The sequence below is a fragment of the Cloeon dipterum genome, chromosome 4 (assembly GCF_949628265.1).
Source record: "Cloeon dipterum chromosome 4, ieCloDipt1.1, whole genome shotgun sequence".
Classification (NCBI taxonomy): domain Eukaryota; kingdom Metazoa; phylum Arthropoda; class Insecta; order Ephemeroptera; family Baetidae; genus Cloeon; species Cloeon dipterum.
The window spans coordinates 20,822,948-20,841,046 of NC_088789.1; the positions used below are offsets into that span (position 1 = coordinate 20,822,948).

At 38.7% G+C, this 18,099-nt stretch overlaps 4 protein-coding genes across 6 annotated transcripts; 1 reads left to right on the forward strand and 3 right to left on the reverse strand.

Annotated features, from left to right (window-relative positions):
• Positions 1 to 35: 35 nt before the first annotated feature.
• LOC135944725 (cyclic GMP-AMP synthase-like receptor) lies at positions 36 to 2,698 on the reverse strand. Its single transcript, XM_065491871.1, has 9 exons — positions 2,431 to 2,698; positions 2,030 to 2,356; positions 1,513 to 1,686; positions 1,355 to 1,449; positions 1,169 to 1,292; positions 957 to 1,109; positions 767 to 898; positions 588 to 710; positions 36 to 531 (listed from the first exon to the last, which is right to left on the reverse strand). The coding sequence occupies exons 1-9, from the start codon at positions 2,434 to 2,436 to the stop codon at positions 352 to 354; spliced, it is 1,314 nt and encodes a 437-aa protein (XP_065347943.1). The 5' UTR covers positions 2,437 to 2,698; the 3' UTR covers positions 36 to 351.
• A 302-nt stretch (positions 2,699 to 3,000) lies between these two features.
• On the forward strand, positions 3,001 to 8,488 carry Tmem63 (transmembrane protein 63). Of its 3 annotated transcripts, none has more exons than XM_065491867.1 (15): positions 3,001 to 3,157; positions 3,287 to 3,383; positions 3,583 to 3,754; positions 3,815 to 4,032; positions 4,086 to 4,277; positions 4,535 to 4,717; positions 4,773 to 4,850; positions 4,956 to 5,070; positions 5,176 to 5,435; positions 5,490 to 5,640; positions 6,064 to 6,257; positions 6,306 to 6,494; positions 6,771 to 6,907; positions 6,958 to 7,241; positions 7,795 to 8,488. In XM_065491867.1, exons 2-15 carry the CDS (start codon positions 3,376 to 3,378, stop codon positions 8,041 to 8,043), a joined length of 2,430 nt encoding a protein of 809 aa, XP_065347939.1. In that variant the 5' UTR covers positions 3,001 to 3,157; positions 3,287 to 3,375; the 3' UTR covers positions 8,044 to 8,488. The 3 variants fall into 3 exon arrangements, with proteins under 3 accessions (XP_065347939.1, XP_065347940.1, XP_065347941.1); XM_065491868.1 differs by having other exon boundaries at positions 3,017 to 3,189; XM_065491869.1 differs by lacking the exon at positions 3,001 to 3,157 and having other exon boundaries at positions 3,272 to 3,383.
• Positions 8,477 to 12,970, reverse strand: LOC135944724 (kynurenine/alpha-aminoadipate aminotransferase, mitochondrial-like). Its single transcript, XM_065491870.1, has 9 exons — positions 12,810 to 12,970; positions 11,461 to 11,564; positions 11,242 to 11,410; positions 10,946 to 11,135; positions 10,482 to 10,607; positions 10,281 to 10,424; positions 10,047 to 10,226; positions 9,655 to 9,781; positions 8,477 to 8,881 (listed from the first exon to the last, which is right to left on the reverse strand). Exons 1-9 carry the CDS (start codon positions 12,830 to 12,832, stop codon positions 8,613 to 8,615), a joined length of 1,332 nt encoding a protein of 443 aa, XP_065347942.1. The 5' UTR covers positions 12,833 to 12,970; the 3' UTR covers positions 8,477 to 8,612.
• A 2,127-nt stretch (positions 12,971 to 15,097) lies between these two features.
• LOC135944184 (achaete-scute complex protein T3-like) lies at positions 15,098 to 17,689 on the reverse strand. The gene is made up of 4 exons (XM_065490973.1): positions 17,163 to 17,689; positions 16,189 to 16,512; positions 15,580 to 15,694; positions 15,098 to 15,518 (listed from the first exon to the last, which is right to left on the reverse strand). The coding sequence occupies exons 2-4, from the start codon at positions 16,503 to 16,505 to the stop codon at positions 15,354 to 15,356; spliced, it is 597 nt and encodes a 198-aa protein (XP_065347045.1). The 5' UTR covers positions 16,506 to 16,512; positions 17,163 to 17,689; the 3' UTR covers positions 15,098 to 15,353.
• Positions 17,690 to 18,099: the final 410 nt, after the last annotated feature.

Below are 18,099 nucleotides of genomic sequence, written 5' to 3' on the forward strand. Positions count from 1 at the left end.
ATCTACTTAGAAATTAGAAAATGAGACACCAGGGATTTCAGTTTCCAAATTGTATATTTTTAAAGCTAAAATACTTTTATTGCAATAAATGACAGCATTAAACTCTAAAAAATTTGATTAATAACATTTCATTGATATAATTCAATAGCAAAACAAAAGTAGAATTCACCGTGAGCACGCGCTTGACATTAAATTGTAATCATGACAGTTTAAAATACTTGTCAGATTATTTTCCTCCAAGAGTGGCACTGGTATTATTATCCGTATGAAACGCAAATAAGAACCATATTAAGAATATTTTTGAAAATTCAACTAACATTTGTATAAAAATTGTAAGGATAGGAGTATAGTCTAATCAGCAATCTTTCTGCATAGCTCAATGACGTTATCAGAAGTCTGGAAATATTTGTTAAGGAAGTTGCTTTTGCTCAATCCATCTTCGGGGTTCATTTCTTCAAATTTGTTGCAGCGGTGGTCCCAGAAGAGTGGTAAAAATCCGACTTCTAAAAAGTAAATCAGTCCCCGGACAAGCTAAAAAAAATCAATATTTACAGATGAGCAGATTTAATATTTTTACTTTTTATCACCTTCTCAAACGCCAAATCCAGCTTGTCCTCCTGACGCAGATATCCGCATTCAATTTCCCACAAGGCGACCGTCTTGATGGAGAAGCTATCTGGAACTTTCCAATTCTGTTTGTCTCTAAGGCGCTGTTGGAAATTTATCAAACTTAAAAATAGAAATTTCAACAAAATTTCTTACGCACTTTAACAATTTTGATGGCAGGTTTGAGCCAACCGAAATCGTGGATCATTTCCCTCTCATGCTCACTAAAAGAGAGACGCCAAGCTTTCTCAAGCCCCTTTTCCTTCAGCGGTTTAGGGACGACAAACCAACGCTGAGAAAAAGGATTAAATTAAAATCAGGCGTACAAAATATAAATCTCAACCACTAACCAGATTTTTGTGATCAGGTAAAATAATCTGAGGGTTTTTGACATGCGGTGGCGGAATTTCATTCCATGGAAAAGCAAAGGCAGGCACAAGGTCCACCGCCACATCATCAAAGTATAGAGTTATTGCCGGCCCACTTTTGCTCCAGCCTAAGTCCTAAGTTCACAAGGATAAATTTGAAAGATTGAATTTCAGTGCGTGGGTGTTGAAATTACATTCACTTCCTGGCGCAATTCATTATCAATGTCAGCCATATACTTGTCCATCAAGCTCTCCCAATAACGATGCACTTTGCTAACAAGCAAATATCCGTCCTCGTCGACCCAATTAAAAATTGGCCTGATACAATGATGGGATATTTTTATTTTTATTAAATTATTTATATAAGAAATCCAGCTCACTTGAGTTTGGGTTCCGTGCTTTTCTTAAGCCTGTCGAGATGCGCAGGTTCCCATTTTAGGAACATGTGCCCTGGTGCTCTCTTAATTTCGCCAACCTGAAGATAAATATATTATTAAAGAGAGAGCTGCAAAGATTTTAACAGAATTTTAAAAGTCACCTCATATGGAGTCGTGGCACCGAAAGGAAGTTTGAGCACGATGTTTAGATCGAATTCATCCGCATCAGTGATTTTTAAGCCTTCGTAAAAACTTCCAACGAAAGCCACTTCGCGAAACAAGTGTTTGAAAATTTCGCACCTACTCTTCAGGGCGTTAATCAACGTATTCTTAACCTGGAAATTTTATTATAAAAAATATTCATAATCCCCTAAAATCCAAGTACTTAGAATTAGAATTGAAAGTTGATATATAGTTTTATAATGAAATTATTTTCCTTTTTTAAAAATAAAACTAGTTCGATTTGCCACCAGAAAAAATCAAGTTATAATTATTTCAATTCGTCCTGGTCCCGGTAAAATTGCGTAACATTCAACAAACACCCCCAAATTTTCGTTGTCGAATTGATTGTTGACCTTTTCTTGCAACAAGGAAATTCGCGTTTGGTTGTTGAAAGTTGCGCAATTTTACCGGGACCAGGACGAATTTAAGATTTTCCAAAAAAAGTTAAAATTTTACCAGATCATTGATCAGCTGCCTGTTTTCTCGCTTGCGATCCAGGTCGATGCGGATGTCACTCAGCACGTCCTGCAGGTGCGGGATTACATTCACCGAGTCGTCCTGCATCACAGTAAGACTGGACTCGGGCGGAAAAGCTTTGCGCGGAATGCAAGGCGGATGATTGGAGACGGTCCTGCCTTCCTTCCTGAAGTTCACGCTCACGGCGGATAGCCGTTTACACAAATCGGAAACATCATTTTTGTCGGCGGTCTCTTGAACCTTCCGCCGGCGGCTGTCCTCGACGGCAGCCTTTTGGGTATTGCCATTTTTCGCCGATTTATTCTTCTGTCAAAACAAAATCATACAAAGTTTAAATATAATTATTTAAGGCAAACCTAAAAAGAGATTTTGACACTCACTACCATAGTGGAAACGTTCTCTGAAGGTATACATCTTGGACGAGTGGTGTCCTGTCTTGAAAGTCGAGAGAATATAATAATGTAGTACTGATGGCTGAGCTGAGAGTGAGCCGCTCTTTTATAGTCGGCGCACTTCCCCTGATTAAATTGGTACTCTTGATTGCGTTACACCTGTGGAATGGTCTAGAAATCTAGAGCAGACCGATGGTCAACGCAGGAGACACTCGAATTGGGATGGTATCTGGAGTCGAAAAATTGGTGATTCCCGGTTCCCCGGCTCAGCCTTACCGGCTAGCGCGGTGCCGCGGGCTCTATCCCACTCTCTGTGAGTTGCGGGTCTCGGGTCTCGCATTATCATTCCCCACTATGTAGCTGTCACTGTCTGCCGTCTGTCCACCGCCTCTTTTCATGCATCAAAATGAAATAAGGATGGATTAGAAAAGTCAAAAGATAAATAATATAATTCGTTGTATTAAAATTATTCAAAATTCCACCCTCTTTAATTCGTTCTCATATACAATGGAAGAGTCTAGGTGAAGTACCGAGTCTCCCACTACTTCTCCTACACCCCAGTTCCCAGTTGCTCCGCCCGTGTGTCAGTGTCAGCTGTGCTGATGTGAGAATTTACGTCAGCGTACGTCGCCAAAACTCTAAATTGCGTTTCTTTTCATCGTATTTTGTTTTTGTTTTCATTTGTAAATACACAACACTGCACCTTCAGCATGAGGTTTGTTTTCAAACCAATATTTTTCATTCTTCGTGAGTTGTTTTTGATTTATTTCTCAATTCGTCAGTGGTTATGTAAATCCCGACGAATCCATAACTTGTCCTACATTTTAAGGCCTCTTTTTTACAGACGGAGCCGCAACAGCCTTATCCGAACAAAGTGACGTCTCAGCCTGCATAATTCATTCCGGAAATTAGAGATAAAGAGATCGGAAGATCATGTCTTTGTAAGTAGATAGTGGGTTTGAGCCCGTTTGAATGAGAATACTATTTATTTATCTATGTACGGTTCGCATTTCTACTACAAAAAACATCCTAGTATTTGACACGTCTTGGTGTTGATTTGTTTGAATGCCATAATAACAGCGTGACTCATTCATAAGAAAAACATGATCTCATGGGTTATTATCATGTGATTTTTGCCAGATCCAGCGATTCCTTCAGAAACTTCTTCACTGAAGATCCAATGGATTCCTATGAGGGTTTCGGAGCGCCGCCTGAAGAAAAATGCGGTTCCAGAAACAACCACACCAGAATCTTCACTTCTGTGTACGAAGGAATTCCAGAAAACGTTGCCATCAATTTCACGTGCTGGCTGGTATGCTAAAAAAGATAAAATAACTAACACAACTTGTTATCTTTAAACTTTGGTGCATAGCTGTTGCTGTTTATTTTCGCAATGCTGAGGAAAAGGGCCTGGAACTATGGGAGAATAGCAGTGGTGCAGCGAGATGAGCGATGGACCCAATTTTTCTACGCCAAAGAAGCGCTCTCCAGCAGCCTGAGTGCGGACGCCGGTTCTGTCGCTTCCATTGATTCCACACTATTCGTCGAGAAGGGCTTCGGCAGTTGGCTCTTTGCCGTCTTCAGGATAAAGTGCGACATCTTTTCACTGTGTGTTTTGGATTATAATTAATCTGTCTTCGCAGGGACCAAGACATACTGCGAAAAAGCGGCCATGACGCGGTGCAGTACCTGTCCTTCCAGCGACACGTCATTGTTTACATGACCATCGTGACCATTATCTCGTTGGCCATCGTGCTGCCCATCAACTTCCAGGGTAACCTGCAGGGTGATGAGAAGACCTTTGGCCACACTACAGTTAGCAATTTAGACCCACAGTAAGACAAAAGAAAAATATTCATCTGATCTCCACAATCTTGACTGGCTCAAAATTTTTAAATTTTATGTTAAAATTATTAATTTTATTTCACAGTTGACTTGACCATTCTTGGGATATTTTAGTTTGTTTACGCGTTGCATTTTATCTTGGCTCATTCAGATCATAAGGTTCCTTCTAAAATAATTTTGAAACCACAATATCAGTACTATTTTATGTATATAACTGGAGTTTTCATCTAGTGTCTTTGAATTTCAGTTCAAAATGGTTGTGGGTGCACGTAGTTCTGGCCCTGCTGTACCTTCCGCTCGGCATATTCATCATGAGGAAGTTCTCCACTTCCATGCACCTGGAGGAGGATTCCAGCGTTTCTCGCACCCTGATGATTACAAACATTCCCAGACAGTTTTGCGATAAGAACGACTTGAAAATTCATTTTGAGTAAGTTTCAAATGAATTTAAAGTTTCGCTTTTAATTTGAAGCATTGCCATTCAGAGAGGCCTATCAAATTTCTGCAACTGAAATAAATCTGGGCTATGATATCGCCAAAGTCACTGAGCTAACGAAAGATAGGTGAGTTAATTGTTTACTGTTACGTCCAAGTTAAAATAAAATGAAAACATTTAATTTTTGCAATTGTTTTGGCCTAAAATAAATCGCAAACCATGTAATTTTTAGGGAAACGGCGTTTGAGGCCAAAATTTACTGTGAAAAACACAACGAAAACGGAGGGAGCAGGCTTAAAATGCGTCCGCATGTGTGTGGAATTATGTGCTGCTGCTGCAAAAGTCAGGTTCGAATCTGCCTCATTCAACTTTTCACGTCAAAACATTTTAATTTCCCCATCCTGCTGGATCGTTATTTTCTTGGTGTTTAAAAATATTTTTTGTATGCTCAGGTTGACGCGTTGGAGTATTACACGGCGGAGGAGGAACGCCTACGCAACGCCCTCGCAGACGAGCAACAGAAAGCGCTGAAAAAGCCGCTTGGAGTTGCGTTTGTCACACTGGCGTCTGTGGAGGAGGCGCGTCTGATCTATGAAGACCACGCTGCCTCGTGCAAATGCGGCTCCAACCCATCCCCCTCCTCCAAGACGCGCAGCCTGGAGCCGCACTTGTGGAATGTCGACTTTGCTCCACGTCCTCATGACATCTACTGGTACGAATTTTAATTTTGTTTGGAGATCAATTTAATCAACTTGATTTTATACAGGGAGAACCTAGCCGTTTCGTCCAAATTTTGGTACATCAAGGCCACCATCATCCACCTGGTGCTCTTCATTGTCCTCTTCTTTCTCACTACGCCTGCCATTGTGGTCAACTTGCTTGATTCCCTGAAATTTTCTGATGAGCTTCAGAAGATGGTATGTTGAATTTTAAATAAACATTATTCATTCAAAGTGATCCAAATTTATTCTCGAAATACTCTCAAAATTTTATCAAATAAATCCTTTGGTTAATTTTGTTTGAAGGCTAAATTAGGAATTCATTTTCCTATTTATGTTCATTCTATTTTTAATCTCAATTGCATTAGCTATTGTTAAAAGTATTGAACGAAACTTAAAACCATTGCAAACATGAAAATGCAAGTTGCTGAGTTAAAAGTAAAAAATTCAGTGACTAAATTTTTTGAATATTTGTCCGCAAATAATTCTCTATGAAGGTTTTTTGACAAATCTTAGATGGCTGCCTATAAAAATCAATGAAGCTTAGAAGAGGGTAGTAATAGATTTGTTCCTTTTCAAATTTCAGCCTGGTTCTTTTTTAAGAAAATATTTCTGTTACAGAGTCCACTCCTTTCGGAATTCTTGCCAACGCTGCTGCTGTGGACAGTGGCCGCTCTAATGCCAGTCTTGGTATCCTACTCAGACCAGTGGCTGTCGCACTGGACCAGATCTAAGCAAAACCATTCCATAATGAGAAAAACATTCCTCTTCCTGCTCTTCATGGTTATTATCCTGCCCTCGCTTGGCCTGACTAGGTAGGCTCAATAAATTCTTCTTAATTGATTTACTAACGTCACTCGCAGCGCGCAGGCCTTTGTTGAGTGGGCTATTCACCAGAAGAACGAAACCTACAGGTGGGAATGTCTGTTCTTGCCGGATAAGGGCGCCTTTTTCGTCAGCTACGCAACCACTTCAGCTTTCGTGGGCACCGCACTCGAACTTATTAGGTTCCCAGAGCTATTCATGTATGCTGTCAAGATCTGTCTTGCCAAGTAAGTAGTATTAAAAACAATCTATGAATATTTCACCTCACAAAAATTAAGGAGTTTGCTTCTTTAAGCAAATTAAGGTTTTTCTTTGCCAAATAGATAATCTTCAAATTTAAATTTTATTTGTAGCTCGGTTTTTCAACAATTTTACGTTTCTCAGTCTTCTCACCCATTTACAGTGATGTGTTTAAACTAATCATTTGTGGAATTGAAGAAGTTTTTCATTTCCCGAAATTGCTGAAATAGAAATGAAACTATTGTTTTTGTCCTCACAATCAGATCAGCAGCAGAGACAATGAGCGTGCGTAAGGCCATTCTGTGGGAGTTTCCGTTTGGCGTGCAGTACGCGTGGATGCTGTTGATCTTCGCCATGACCATCATGTACAGCCTGTCTTGCCCCCTAATCACTCCTTTCGGTAATTAGCACCTCTTTTCTCCATGCTCAAACTGAAAATTTTGAGTGCAGGTTGGCTGTATCTGATACTCAAGCATCTGGTTGACCGTTACAACATCTACTTCGCTTATGGCCCGTCAAAAATCTCCCAAAGCATTCACGAGACGGCCATCATCTGCGTGATCGCATCGATCGTGTTGCTGCAGCTGAGTTTCATGTGTATCTCGCTGCTGCGACTCGGTCTGCAGGGCATCACCATGTTCTCGCTGGCCGGACTGGTGCTGACCATGCTCTTCATGCTCTCACACATCTTCCTCAACTGTTGCAAGGGCTTCAGTCCCATCACGTACACGAGGGTAAGCAACAAAGTTAAGTCTTTGTGCAGTGTGTAAATGTAAAGAACATTAAATTAGGTGCGAAAGTGCATGGCTTGTTGTTATTTTTCTCGCTCGTGGTGCAGCTATGTAAGTTTTGTGATTAAATTATTAAGACGCACCTAGTCCTGTCCCACGTACTGCACTTTGATTCTCAATTTGCCAAGTTTTTAATATTTTAATTGACTTGCTTGCGTAATTTATTAATTTAATAATTAGTAATATCATAAGTGATAAGGAGGCTTTTTTAGAGAATGAGCTGAAAATAAATTTAAATTTAAATTGAACAGCATGTAGAACGAAAAACATGAATGTTCCATCAGAATTTGACAAGCGTATCAAATCTTTAAAAATTTTCTGGTTGTAGTAAATTAAATCTGGATTCCTCCTCACAAATTTGCTAAATATTCCCAAATTAATGAATGTTAATCTTTATCTGCTTTCAATTAAATTATTTCAAACCCTTTCATGGCCCATTTGGTTCCTCCTCATCTTGAACTGTAATTTAACAAGGAAACCTACATTATATGTGTAGAGACCACGGCGAAGGCAAAACCAGGAGCTGGCAAATTCTCAGCCAACCACTCCTTCGAGGCAGTTTGTTCCGCCGGTGATGCAGGAGCATGCCCTGAGTTCCACCTCTTCCAGGAACACGCCCACCCACGGCCGCAGCAATAACTCGGCGGAACTTGAGACTACCTCGTCCCTTGACAGGGACTCGGAGGAGACGCTGAGCATTTGCCAAAATGCAGAGAGCACGTATGGCACATACGAACCGGTCTAGTCAAAATCGTATCTAACCGCGCCTGTCCGTCACCCAATTAACAACATAATAATTTATTATCTTCTCATCCATTAAATTCGCAGCTTCTTTTTATTAAATTCTGTAATTTAATACTTAATAATGTGTGATTTGTTCGAACAAATGATGGGGTGTATCTCTTTTTGGGTAGAAATCTCTTTTGTTATCGCCAGATAAGTGCACATATTGTTTGATCCTTAGAATGGTACAACCGATTGTATAGTGATAAATTTGTTTAAAAGTTACCTCGTGGTTAATATGAAATATTCATTACGCTACCTGGGAATAGTCTCTCAACTAGATGTAGCTTGCTATACTAATACACAATTAAACGACAACTCTCTGTCTATATTTGAAACGTTGAGGCTAATTAAATGTGATGCAAAACAAAATTTTAAAAATAAAATCTTCAGGATTGCAAATTCCATTGTTTTTATTTCATTTTCAGCAAACTTACAAATACATAACCTTTTTACAGCTTAGAATTAAAAATCACTAGCTTTGATCCAGCTTAAATACCAGCACAGTAACGGTAAAAAGCGCGTTTCTTCTCACTTTTGAGATTCGATTGCCTGCTCTTCCTTGATGAGCTCGGCGAGCCTCTGCATGGCTTTTTCCACGTCCTCCATTGGCACCAACGAGTAAGACAGCCTGATGTACGGGCACGGTTTGGTCGGGTCGGACATGAACGCGTGTCCGGGAATCAGCATCACGTCTTTTTTCAGTCCTCTCTCCATCACCATGGCTAGCACGTCGCTCACGCCTTTCACTTTGACCCAGAGGAACATTCCGCCTTCGGGCACGTCCCATTCGGCCAGACCTGGTGAAATTTCATAATGCAAAAGATTACACAGTGCATAGTTTTAATTTTTAACGCTTCATTTAAAGTTTTCAAAATTTAAAGGATTAATTCTGCTGTCAAAAACGTACTCAAATTTAATTTCAAAACGTTTTCCCTTTCACTGTGTAGTGTATTTTATTGATTGAAGAGAGAAATTCACAGGGTTCGCCAATTTTGCAATGCGCAAAATTGCACCACTGATTTTTTGCGTGAAAAGCAAAAACCATCTGGACGCAACTCCACTTATTTTTCGATTTCCCGCGTTTTTTCGGTTTTTTCAAATTTGACCTCAGAAAAGATCATAATCGCTCATCGCCAAGCTAAACAGATAATAATTTTTATTGTATTTTAAGATATTCATTACTTTGTGAATCAAGGGTACTATTTTTAGCTGGAAAATAATTAACAAAATGCGCTTCTAACAAGTTTATTTGTGTTCTGATAAAAAATTAAATCCTATTTAATATCCGTTTTTAGCAATTTATAAATCTACACAGCTCATTTTAAATCAAAAGTCAAGACTCAATAATAGTATGAACAAGAAAAATATTTAAAAAAAATATCTATATAATACTTTCATTTTCGATGGAAAAATGACCTCGCTTGTCTCGTTTAATTGTGCTTATTATTTCTCCCGATTCGACCAATCAACCGGAACATTGACAAGTTTTTAAAATTCAACTCCTACTTCTCGCCATATTTTTTTATAAAAAACCCAAAAAACCATAAGCGAAATATATGGTTATTCAAACCTGTGAGGTACTTGTCGGCCAAGGCAACCATCTGGTCTCGTCTTTTCCTGTAGAATTCTTTCACACTTTTGGTGTAGTCCAAAAATCCTTCCCAGCCTTGACCCTCTAAAATCTGGAGAACTATTGCCTAAAATGGAGTTCAAATATAAAGCATTAAATTATTAATGGCTATTCTCACTTTAAAATATAGAAAAGGTATCACATAATCATCACAAAAATGACTCTCAAGGGAAGTTAAACATTGAGAAATAATGGTACAATTTCTAACAAACACTGACAATGAGTTATGAAATTTAAATTTTACGAATGCTTTAATTTTTCCTGATTTAAAAACGTGATTAGCCAAATTGGGCCATTAACCAAAATTAATTAGTCATTTGTTTTAAGTTTACCTGGGTGAGGGAAGAAGCGTGAAGAACCGACACTTGCATGTGCATTTCAACAATTCGGACGATTTCTTTGGGCCCAGTCATCCAGCCAGCGCGGAGTCCGCCGCCGAAAATTTTGGAGAACGAGTCAAACCGGACCACTCGGTTCTCTGTGTCCATCGATAGGAAGCTTTTTGGCAGCTCCTATTTTTGGGGAGATGGTTAAAATCTATAGAATTTAATACGAACAATTTTTACATCTTGGAAGCCTAGGAAATAGTAGGGGTCGTCCTCCAAAACTAGCAGGTTGAATTCGCAGGCGATTTCGTAGATTTCCCTTTTTTGTTCGTCACTGATCACGTGTCCACTGGGATTGTTGGCCACTGGATTTATGTAGAGAATCTGAACATTTTTTAATTACAAACTCTACTCTTTTTGTTTTATTGTGTTTTGAAATACCTTGGGAATTTTAACATCCTTCGACCTGGAGGACCAAATGGCAGTCAGCTTATCTTTCATTTCCACCGTGTCGAGACCGTTCTTTCTGTATTGCGCAGAAATGAGTTGCGCTTTATACGGCCGGACCTGCGGAAAATCATAATTTAGGGTCTGCCTTGAACTTGGCAGTGTGTGCGTCAGAAAATGACGAAGCACACATGAACTCAGCAAAGTCTGCGGTGCCGCGAGATGAACTGCTTTAGTAAAAAAATGATGTTATCCAATCGGGAGTTAAGAAAAGAGTCGTCCTTTATGACTTTCAACGAAGAGAGCGGTTAAACGGGTTTTTGGAGGAAGAGTATGTAGAGATGTTTATTTATAGTCTCCTAAATTAGATTTTTGTTCTCTGGATTTTTACTTGGATGTTCTCATTATTAGGAAATATTTCCCACGTGGCTTGCGTTAGAAATGCATATAAATCTTACATTGCTGACGAGGCCGGAGTAGACGGGGTCGGCGACGACGATCGCATCACCCTTTTGTAAGCTCATCTCGATAACCTTGCTAAGGCCGTCCTGCGAGCCGGCGGTTGCAATCACGTCGCGGTCCTCCCAACGAAGGGGTGCGTGGAATCTGTCCATGAGCTCCCGCAGCTTTTGCACGAACTTCGGATTCCTAAAATTTCAATTAATTTTATTTATTTCATTGATATTTCCAAAAAATTTAATTTTATAAATGCTCTTATTCGCCTAAATTAAAATTATGGAAACTGCACTCTTACCCCTGAGTTGGGAGATAGTTGATGGCAGTGACAAGCTCAGACCCAGTGAAAACCTTTTTAGTTCCGTCCTTCAGGGTAAAACTCACTTCGCTGAAAGGTATAGTTTCGGGATGTGGCAACCCTTCGCCGATAAAGACGACGTTCTTCGACGCCGTAGCATGATTTTTCACTGAAATTTAAAATTAAAAACTTCTCGTGATGAAATCATCAGCATCATACTCAATTCTCGCAGAATAGATGGCTTCCTTTCCAGGGCCAATTCGTTCATAAAACTGGTGTGCTCGACCGGCACATTTTTGGTCTGCAGCTTCGGCAGGGCCTTGCTGTAAATTAAAAAAATCCTCACTTACAAAATTTTTAAGTAACAAAATTGAGTCAGAAATAAGTTACTCGTCACTTGAGCGGAGTACGCATTGAACGAAAAATTAGGCACACCTGCTACGTCAAAGGGCTTTTTTTGGAATTGGAACAGAAACACACTGCACTTTTTTAGCTTCGGCGTCGGACTTGGCTACGCCCGCCAATTACCAGAAGATTATTTACACATCGCGGCTCTATGTCCTTGACAGATGATAGGAAAAAATTGAATGTGTAATCTTCCGCATATTAAGTTGCCGGTTCAAACTGGATTTGTGGCAGAGGCTAACATTGTTTACATTGTATATTGTCTTGACCGCGATGCCAAGCCAACATTGAGTCATTACAAAAACTTTTATATGAACTCGTGTGCAATTAGGTCGCGATCAGGCATTGAAAACTTTGTATTGTTTGCACATTAGAAGCATACATTTTTTCAGTGAAATAAAATGACGTTTATGGTCTGATAGCATTTTTATTGCATTACGATGCTGATGATGCTTGGAGCATTTTTGATAAGAGAATTTCACCACAAGTATCGTACGATGTGTTTCCCGTTTTTGTTATCAAAATTCATCCGGAAAACCCTTAAATTGCAATGACACGCAACACCAGGAAATTTTTTGAATAACACTCTTCATTTGATTTGATAATTTTGCTATATTTAAAAAATGTAAAGATTGTAACATTTTTATGATTTTTATTTTTAATCGGAACATCCAAACTGGATAATTGCTGTGTGGTTCTTCACATTTAAATTATTACTGACTGAGCAGCAATATATTGATTAAGAATTATAAAATATAATTAGCAATCCAAAATATAATTTGTAGTTAAAATAATAAAAAAATTAAAACTTCATTAATTTTTCAAAATTTTTAGATTTGGGCCTGTTGGCGGTGAAATTTCGGATTGTTAAACTAATAGATAACACTCAAATATTCACTGTAGAATTTATTTTTGCCCTTTTCTTGCAACGTGGAAATTTGCGTTCGGTTTTGGAGCTTATTTATTTAATTTTTTTTTGAACTACCTGCACAATTTTAGGTATTAAATTGATAATTTGTTGGAAAAAGTGATACAGATTTCAAGATTATAAATATACGTTTTGGCGAACAGAGAAAGTAAAAGGCTGCGAGAAGCGCAAGTTAGTTGCGAGCGCGTGTGTCTATAATTGAGCCCGACGAAATGGGAAAAGTCCTGATATATACCTGAGCAGGCCAAACTTTCTCATAGTGAAACGCTGGTGTGCACGGAGAGCTTGAATGGACGAGCGACAACCTTCTCGTCGAGACTGCGGGTCACGACTGTAAGTGCGTCGGCCGCTCAGCACTCTCTTACGCGGCTCAGCGGATGCTGCCGGCCAATCACCGCCCGCCGCCAGTGGGCACATCTTCAATGGAGCTCCTTATGTCAGTCTAATTTGTGTTTATTGAAATAAATCTGCTCCGTCTGCGTCTGCACGAAATGCGTAACGAACGCACCTCCCATTGACGTAGACGCTACTTGCTCACAGGAAAACTGTTGCGATCTCATTTGCTTACTACGCAGTATGAAAATTTTGTTTTTGATGCTGGGGATTTTGTTAAAATGAGGTCATACAATTATAAAATAGCGAGAAATATTTGCATTTTTTAATAAATTTAATTAATTTATTTTCGTTGCTAAAGTTTAAGCGAAACTGTAAAGCCCAGCGAGACTTTTGCATTTTGCCGCAATTGGAACACACTTGAAGGTAAACTGGAATAATCGAAATGTTGTTCGCAAATTACATCAGCCGCATAAATTTTGCTGGCGGCAGATCGTTCGTTGACCAGGCTGGAATTCGTCGAGCAAGCTTTTATTATTCCAAAACAAAGTTTCGAAAGGCGTCCCCGCATGCGATTGTGGGGGCCTGAATTGACTGATGCGCATTAACGAGAAAATTGGGCGGCCTGACATTAAGACGCAGTTCTCTGCTAAGCACTTTGAATTTATATACTTCATGATGGCAGTACAATGCACATCTCTTTATTATTATTGTCCTTGACGCCTCAATGGTCAAAGTTTAAATAAACGGAATTTTACTTTCAACTATAGGCCCTCAATTGGATCTAATCAATATATAAATTTATTAGGTTCATAAAATCGATCGGTTATATCTCGTCACAAGCAAGATAAATATATTAAAATTGAAACAATTAATGAACGGCCCGGAAGATAATAATTAATGTTAATTAATTACATTGGAAGCTCCTTTTCTCTCACTTGAAGGATCCAAAACCATGATCCAATTTGCGAAAAATTTCTTAGATTAAAATGTGGGAAAATCATCCCAAATCAATTTCATTTCTCTGATTTAGAATAAAATTCGTAGGAAGAGAGCAAGTATATTTACTGTAATCTATCTAAAAGCTTCTTTTTATTTTTAGGAGAGGAAAATAATACGTTTGCATGATAAAAATCTGAATTATTCCAACTATTAAAGAAGTCAGCACGAAAATTAATTAAATATGGTCAGCTAAATCGTGAAATTCTGAGGTAAAAACTAAATAACACGCTCTCGTGTTCGACAGCGGCTGATTTGGCTCTGCAGGCCTCATCAGCAGTACTTTACCTACAAAACAAACCACATGCTGCAGTGAATTATGAATCAGCGTGATAATCGAAAACGTCAGGCTTTAATCATTGCTGAGCAATATAATTTTTATTCTCAAATTCCACCATTAGCGACCATCCTGAATTAATTTCCGCGCAGCGTTCAGCCTTCCGTTAATTTTAAATTTAAAAAATTACCTGCGTTCATGCGTAAATCTTTCTTATATATTCTGTTATTATTAAAAAAGTTGTTTGTATGGTATTCACGCAACATTTATTGAGTCAAATAATCGCATAGGTTCAACAATTGTGATCAATGAAGCGAGCCCAGCATTGCGTTTGTGATTTTACGCAGCGTCATTGGGATACTTAAGCCTTGATAGCGCAAGTGTTATTTTCAATTATTTAATAGTAAGCAGCTTGGATGTGACGCGAAGAGTCAACGACCGACCTAAATAAAAGCAATTCTAAAATCGGATACAGTCTAGATTTTGCTCAACTGTGCAGGAACAGCCCGCGAAGTGCAGTTTCTTGAAATACGCGTGAATCCTTATAGTACCAACACAGGTGGAAATTTCCAAGATTATATTGCTTATTCCACATTCAGGAAACGGCTCCACCGGGAGGGTAACTATTGGGGAGTTCTGTCCTGCGGCCCGAGTTAATGCCTGGGTTCGCGAAGGTTGCAACGTAAATCTAGATAAAAGGCAAATTCCTGAATAATTAATCAGCTAGATAAGTCCTGACCAAGTTGCAATTATTGTCATACGACTGCTGCTCTGGAATCTCTGGATTTCTAACTGTTCGTCATTGAATATTATTATGATTAGAAGACATCCCCAATTACTTAAATTTAGTGATAAAAGATTAACCTAATAATTTGTAAACGGTAATTTAAGTCATATATCCTATTAAAACACAGTTTTTATTAAAGTTAAAATTTATTTGTATATTTGTAAAAAGGAAAATGGTGCATACAAAAATGGCAGGTGCTAAAAACGCACATTTTAAGAGTAAAAATCATCAGGCAGTGATGCGATGGAGTCGTCCTTAAAATTAAGTGCAAAAAGCGAGAGAGCGAGAAGAAGGGCTTGGTGCGTGGCACCAAAAGATTAAATGACTAGTCTTGTGTATGATCTTTGAGCTGCATATCATAAGAGATCCTGAAGTGAGAAAAATCAGTACTGGAAGTTTTCAATGAGGATCTGCGTATTTGAGTAGGCGGCGATGCTGGTGCAGTTGGCGCAGTTGTTGCAGTCGCCCCAGCAGGCCGTGCTCGAGGACACGTTTCCCGAGGACAGGGAGGCGCCATCGCTCGCCAAACTCGAATTTGGTGTGTAGTCCTGCGTTGACAAAAACTCGGAGTTATTGGCTTGAATGGGAATTTCTTGGTAAAGGAATTACCTGATTCGTTGACGAAGCAGAAGTAGATTCGTCAGCTGAAGTCAGCAAGTCTTGGAGAACGTAAATGTAGTCGATGGCCCGTTGCAGCGTTTTCACCTTGCTCACTCGTTTACCTCTGCAATTTTAGATATTTAATATAAAATGCTAGCGTTTGTTCTCTTAAAATTTAAGGTGAAGATAAACCAAGTAAATTTTCTTTACACAATTTAAAATATCATCTCCGGATATTTATTAAAATTGTAAAAGTATATTTGAATTTAAAAATCCAAAGAAAAATTATGCAGCGCGCAGGTCAATTTGTATGTTATCCCTTTTCTATTCAAAAAAATATTGAGATATGATTGAAAAGTAAAGATAAGTAAAAAGGAAAAGTAATAAAAATAAAAATAAATTAAAAGGTGTTGGTATTTTTTTAGAATCATACACTCAATTTTAAATAAGAAGTCTCACTGCTAATTTGTAAAAATACAATTTAAAATTGGCGGAAAAGTAAATTTGAATAGAGTAGAAAAATGAAAATAGCAACGAATAAAAAGAAAATTTAAGTGTGTTTTTTTAATATTTTAATTTGATATTAATTTTAAATTTTAAAACAATTATAGAGCCTACCTGGAGGCGTTTGAGTCGCCGGGGACGGCCATGCGGAGGTTGTAGAAGGCAGAGTTGACGGCCTGCACCCTGCGGCGCTCTCTGGCGTTCCTCCGGGCCACCATCTGCGGCGGCTTGTCCTTGTGCGGCACGTGTCTGTAGCCGCTGCCGCCTCCACTACTGCCCTTCTTCGGACGCTGCTGGCTCCTAGCTGCAGCTTTCGCGGACGAGTTTTGCCTGCCGGGCCGGCAGGGAGGCTGCTGCGCACCTGCCCCGTCGGCGGGGTTTGGCGGATAAAGGCACCTGAGGTAGTCGACGGGCGGGGGAGACATTTTCATGGCCCAACTGAAATTGAACATAAAAAGGTGCTACTAAAACTGTTAATGAACAAAATTAAATTAAATTCATACTGACATTTTTTAAATGATAAAAGCAGGTTAAAATGACTTGCTTATTGTTTTACTCATTATCATGAGAATCTTTATGGAAATATCACAAATTCTTATTTCAAAACTCATTTAATTGTTTAATTAGCATATTTGTACTGCCCGCAATTAATTTGATTTATTTTTATTAAAAAAAAACAAATTCCAAACCCAATAATGGTTTTTTATTTCATCTTTCATATCTCAAGAAGTTCATCAGTTAAAATATAGTCTTTCAATAAACAATTCCTTTCTAACACTTGGTGACGTGGAATTAGGCGTGCATCGATTAAATATGGTGATTAATGAACAAAATTTATTTACTATAGAAATATAAGATAAATGGTAGTATACATTTTAAATATTAACCCAAAAATACAATAATTTGTAGTAAATAAATAAAACTTTAATTTTAAATAATAAAATAAAAGGAAAATATTAAATTGATAAAATGTGTTTTGTATTAAAAATACAAAGATAAAAAAGTATAATAGTATAAAAATAATATTTACTTTGTGTATTTCTTTAATTTAATTAACACAATATCAAAGAGATGCAAGTCAAACTTACCTGAGAAAAGGTCCATCCAGTTCATGAGCTCGTCGCGCGAATAATGGGCATGATGTTCGCCGTACGGCCACCGGCCCAGCATTGAGGTGGTTTGGCGCGTGTCGCCGATAAAATAGCAGGCCCGCCGCGCGCGCGGATCATTATTTCCATTGGTGGCAGGCAGCTCCTTGGGCCCGCATAGCATAATAAAATATCACCTGCCCTGGAAGAGAGGAGGCCGTTTTTTTTCTCCCGTCTCTCTGCCCGGCACGCGCGCGTCTAATGTACAATCAGTAATTAGCGCAGATCGTCCGTCGCGCGGCACGGCTGCACTGGCAGGGTCCTCGCTGCAGCTGCCCTGGCCGCTTCCAGCTGCCCATCTACCTCTAATATTTTAATCTCGCTGCCCGATCACTCCTTCCCACCGGCCGATGATTGTTTTATACTCTCTCTGTTTCATAACCGCTGCTTTTTGGCGGTGCAATTGATTCATTTGCTCCGCTGCAGCATATGTGCGCGTGGAGGAAAAAAACTGATTTTGGCGTCAGTTGGTCACTCTGATTTTTCAAGAATTTTGAGAAATGAAGATTTGGTTGTGGGTTCTATTTAATCTGTAAATTCATATCTTGATGTTTCAGATGAAAAACGAAATCTTTGGTCGAGCTAGAAAAATTAAATCAATAAAAGAAGCTAATATTGACCCAGATTTCTTGGTGACCGAAAATTTTGGAGGTATAGTGTTATTTGCATGAGAAAAGCGCATCAGAATAGGTTCTTAATTAATTCGTAACCTCCCAATTCAGGGGAAAATAAAGAATATGTAATTTTTTAATTGACCAATAATTTTGATTTTACAATATGGCTATACTCTCATAATATGCGATCAAACAAGGCAAGGATTAGCTCAAAATTTTAACTTAAAAGAGACAAATTAAATTTCTCACATTCTAGAACTGTA

Coding starts and splice junctions, on each gene's coding strand:
- LOC135944725 (XM_065491871.1), bottom strand. Junction 1,450..1,512: donor GTGCCACGACTCCATATGAG/GTGACTTTTAAA, acceptor ATTTATCTTCAG/GTTGGCGAAATTAAGAGAGC. Junction 532..587: donor TGGATTTGGCGTTTGAGAAG/GTGATAAAAAGT, acceptor GATTTTTTTTAG/CTTGTCCGGGGACTGATTTA.
- Tmem63 (XM_065491867.1), top strand. Junction 4,718..4,772: donor GACTTGAAAATTCATTTTGA/GTAAGTTTCAAA, acceptor ATTGCCATTCAG/AGAGGCCTATCAAATTTCTG. Junction 5,641..6,063: donor CTGATGAGCTTCAGAAGATG/GTATGTTGAATT, acceptor TTTCTGTTACAG/AGTCCACTCCTTTCGGAATT.
- LOC135944724 (XM_065491870.1), bottom strand. CDS start 12,832: ATGAGAAAGTTTGGCCTGCTCAG. Junction 11,565..12,809: donor AGAAAGTTTGGCCTGCTCAG/GTATATATCAGG, acceptor TTTAATTTACAG/CAAGGCCCTGCCGAAGCTGC. Junction 11,411..11,460: donor ATCTATTCTGCGAGAATTGA/GTATGATGCTGA, acceptor TTTAAATTTCAG/TGAAAAATCATGCTACGGCG.
- LOC135944184 (XM_065490973.1), bottom strand. CDS start 16,505: ATGAAAATGTCTCCCCCGCCCGTCGACTACCTCAGGTGCCTTTATCCG. Junction 15,695..16,188: donor GGCGACTCAAACGCCTCCAG/GTAGGCTCTATA, acceptor CTAAAATTGCAG/AGGTAAACGAGTGAGCAAGG. Junction 15,519..15,579: donor CTGCTTCGTCAACGAATCAG/GTAATTCCTTTA, acceptor TTGTCAACGCAG/GACTACACACCAAATTCGAG.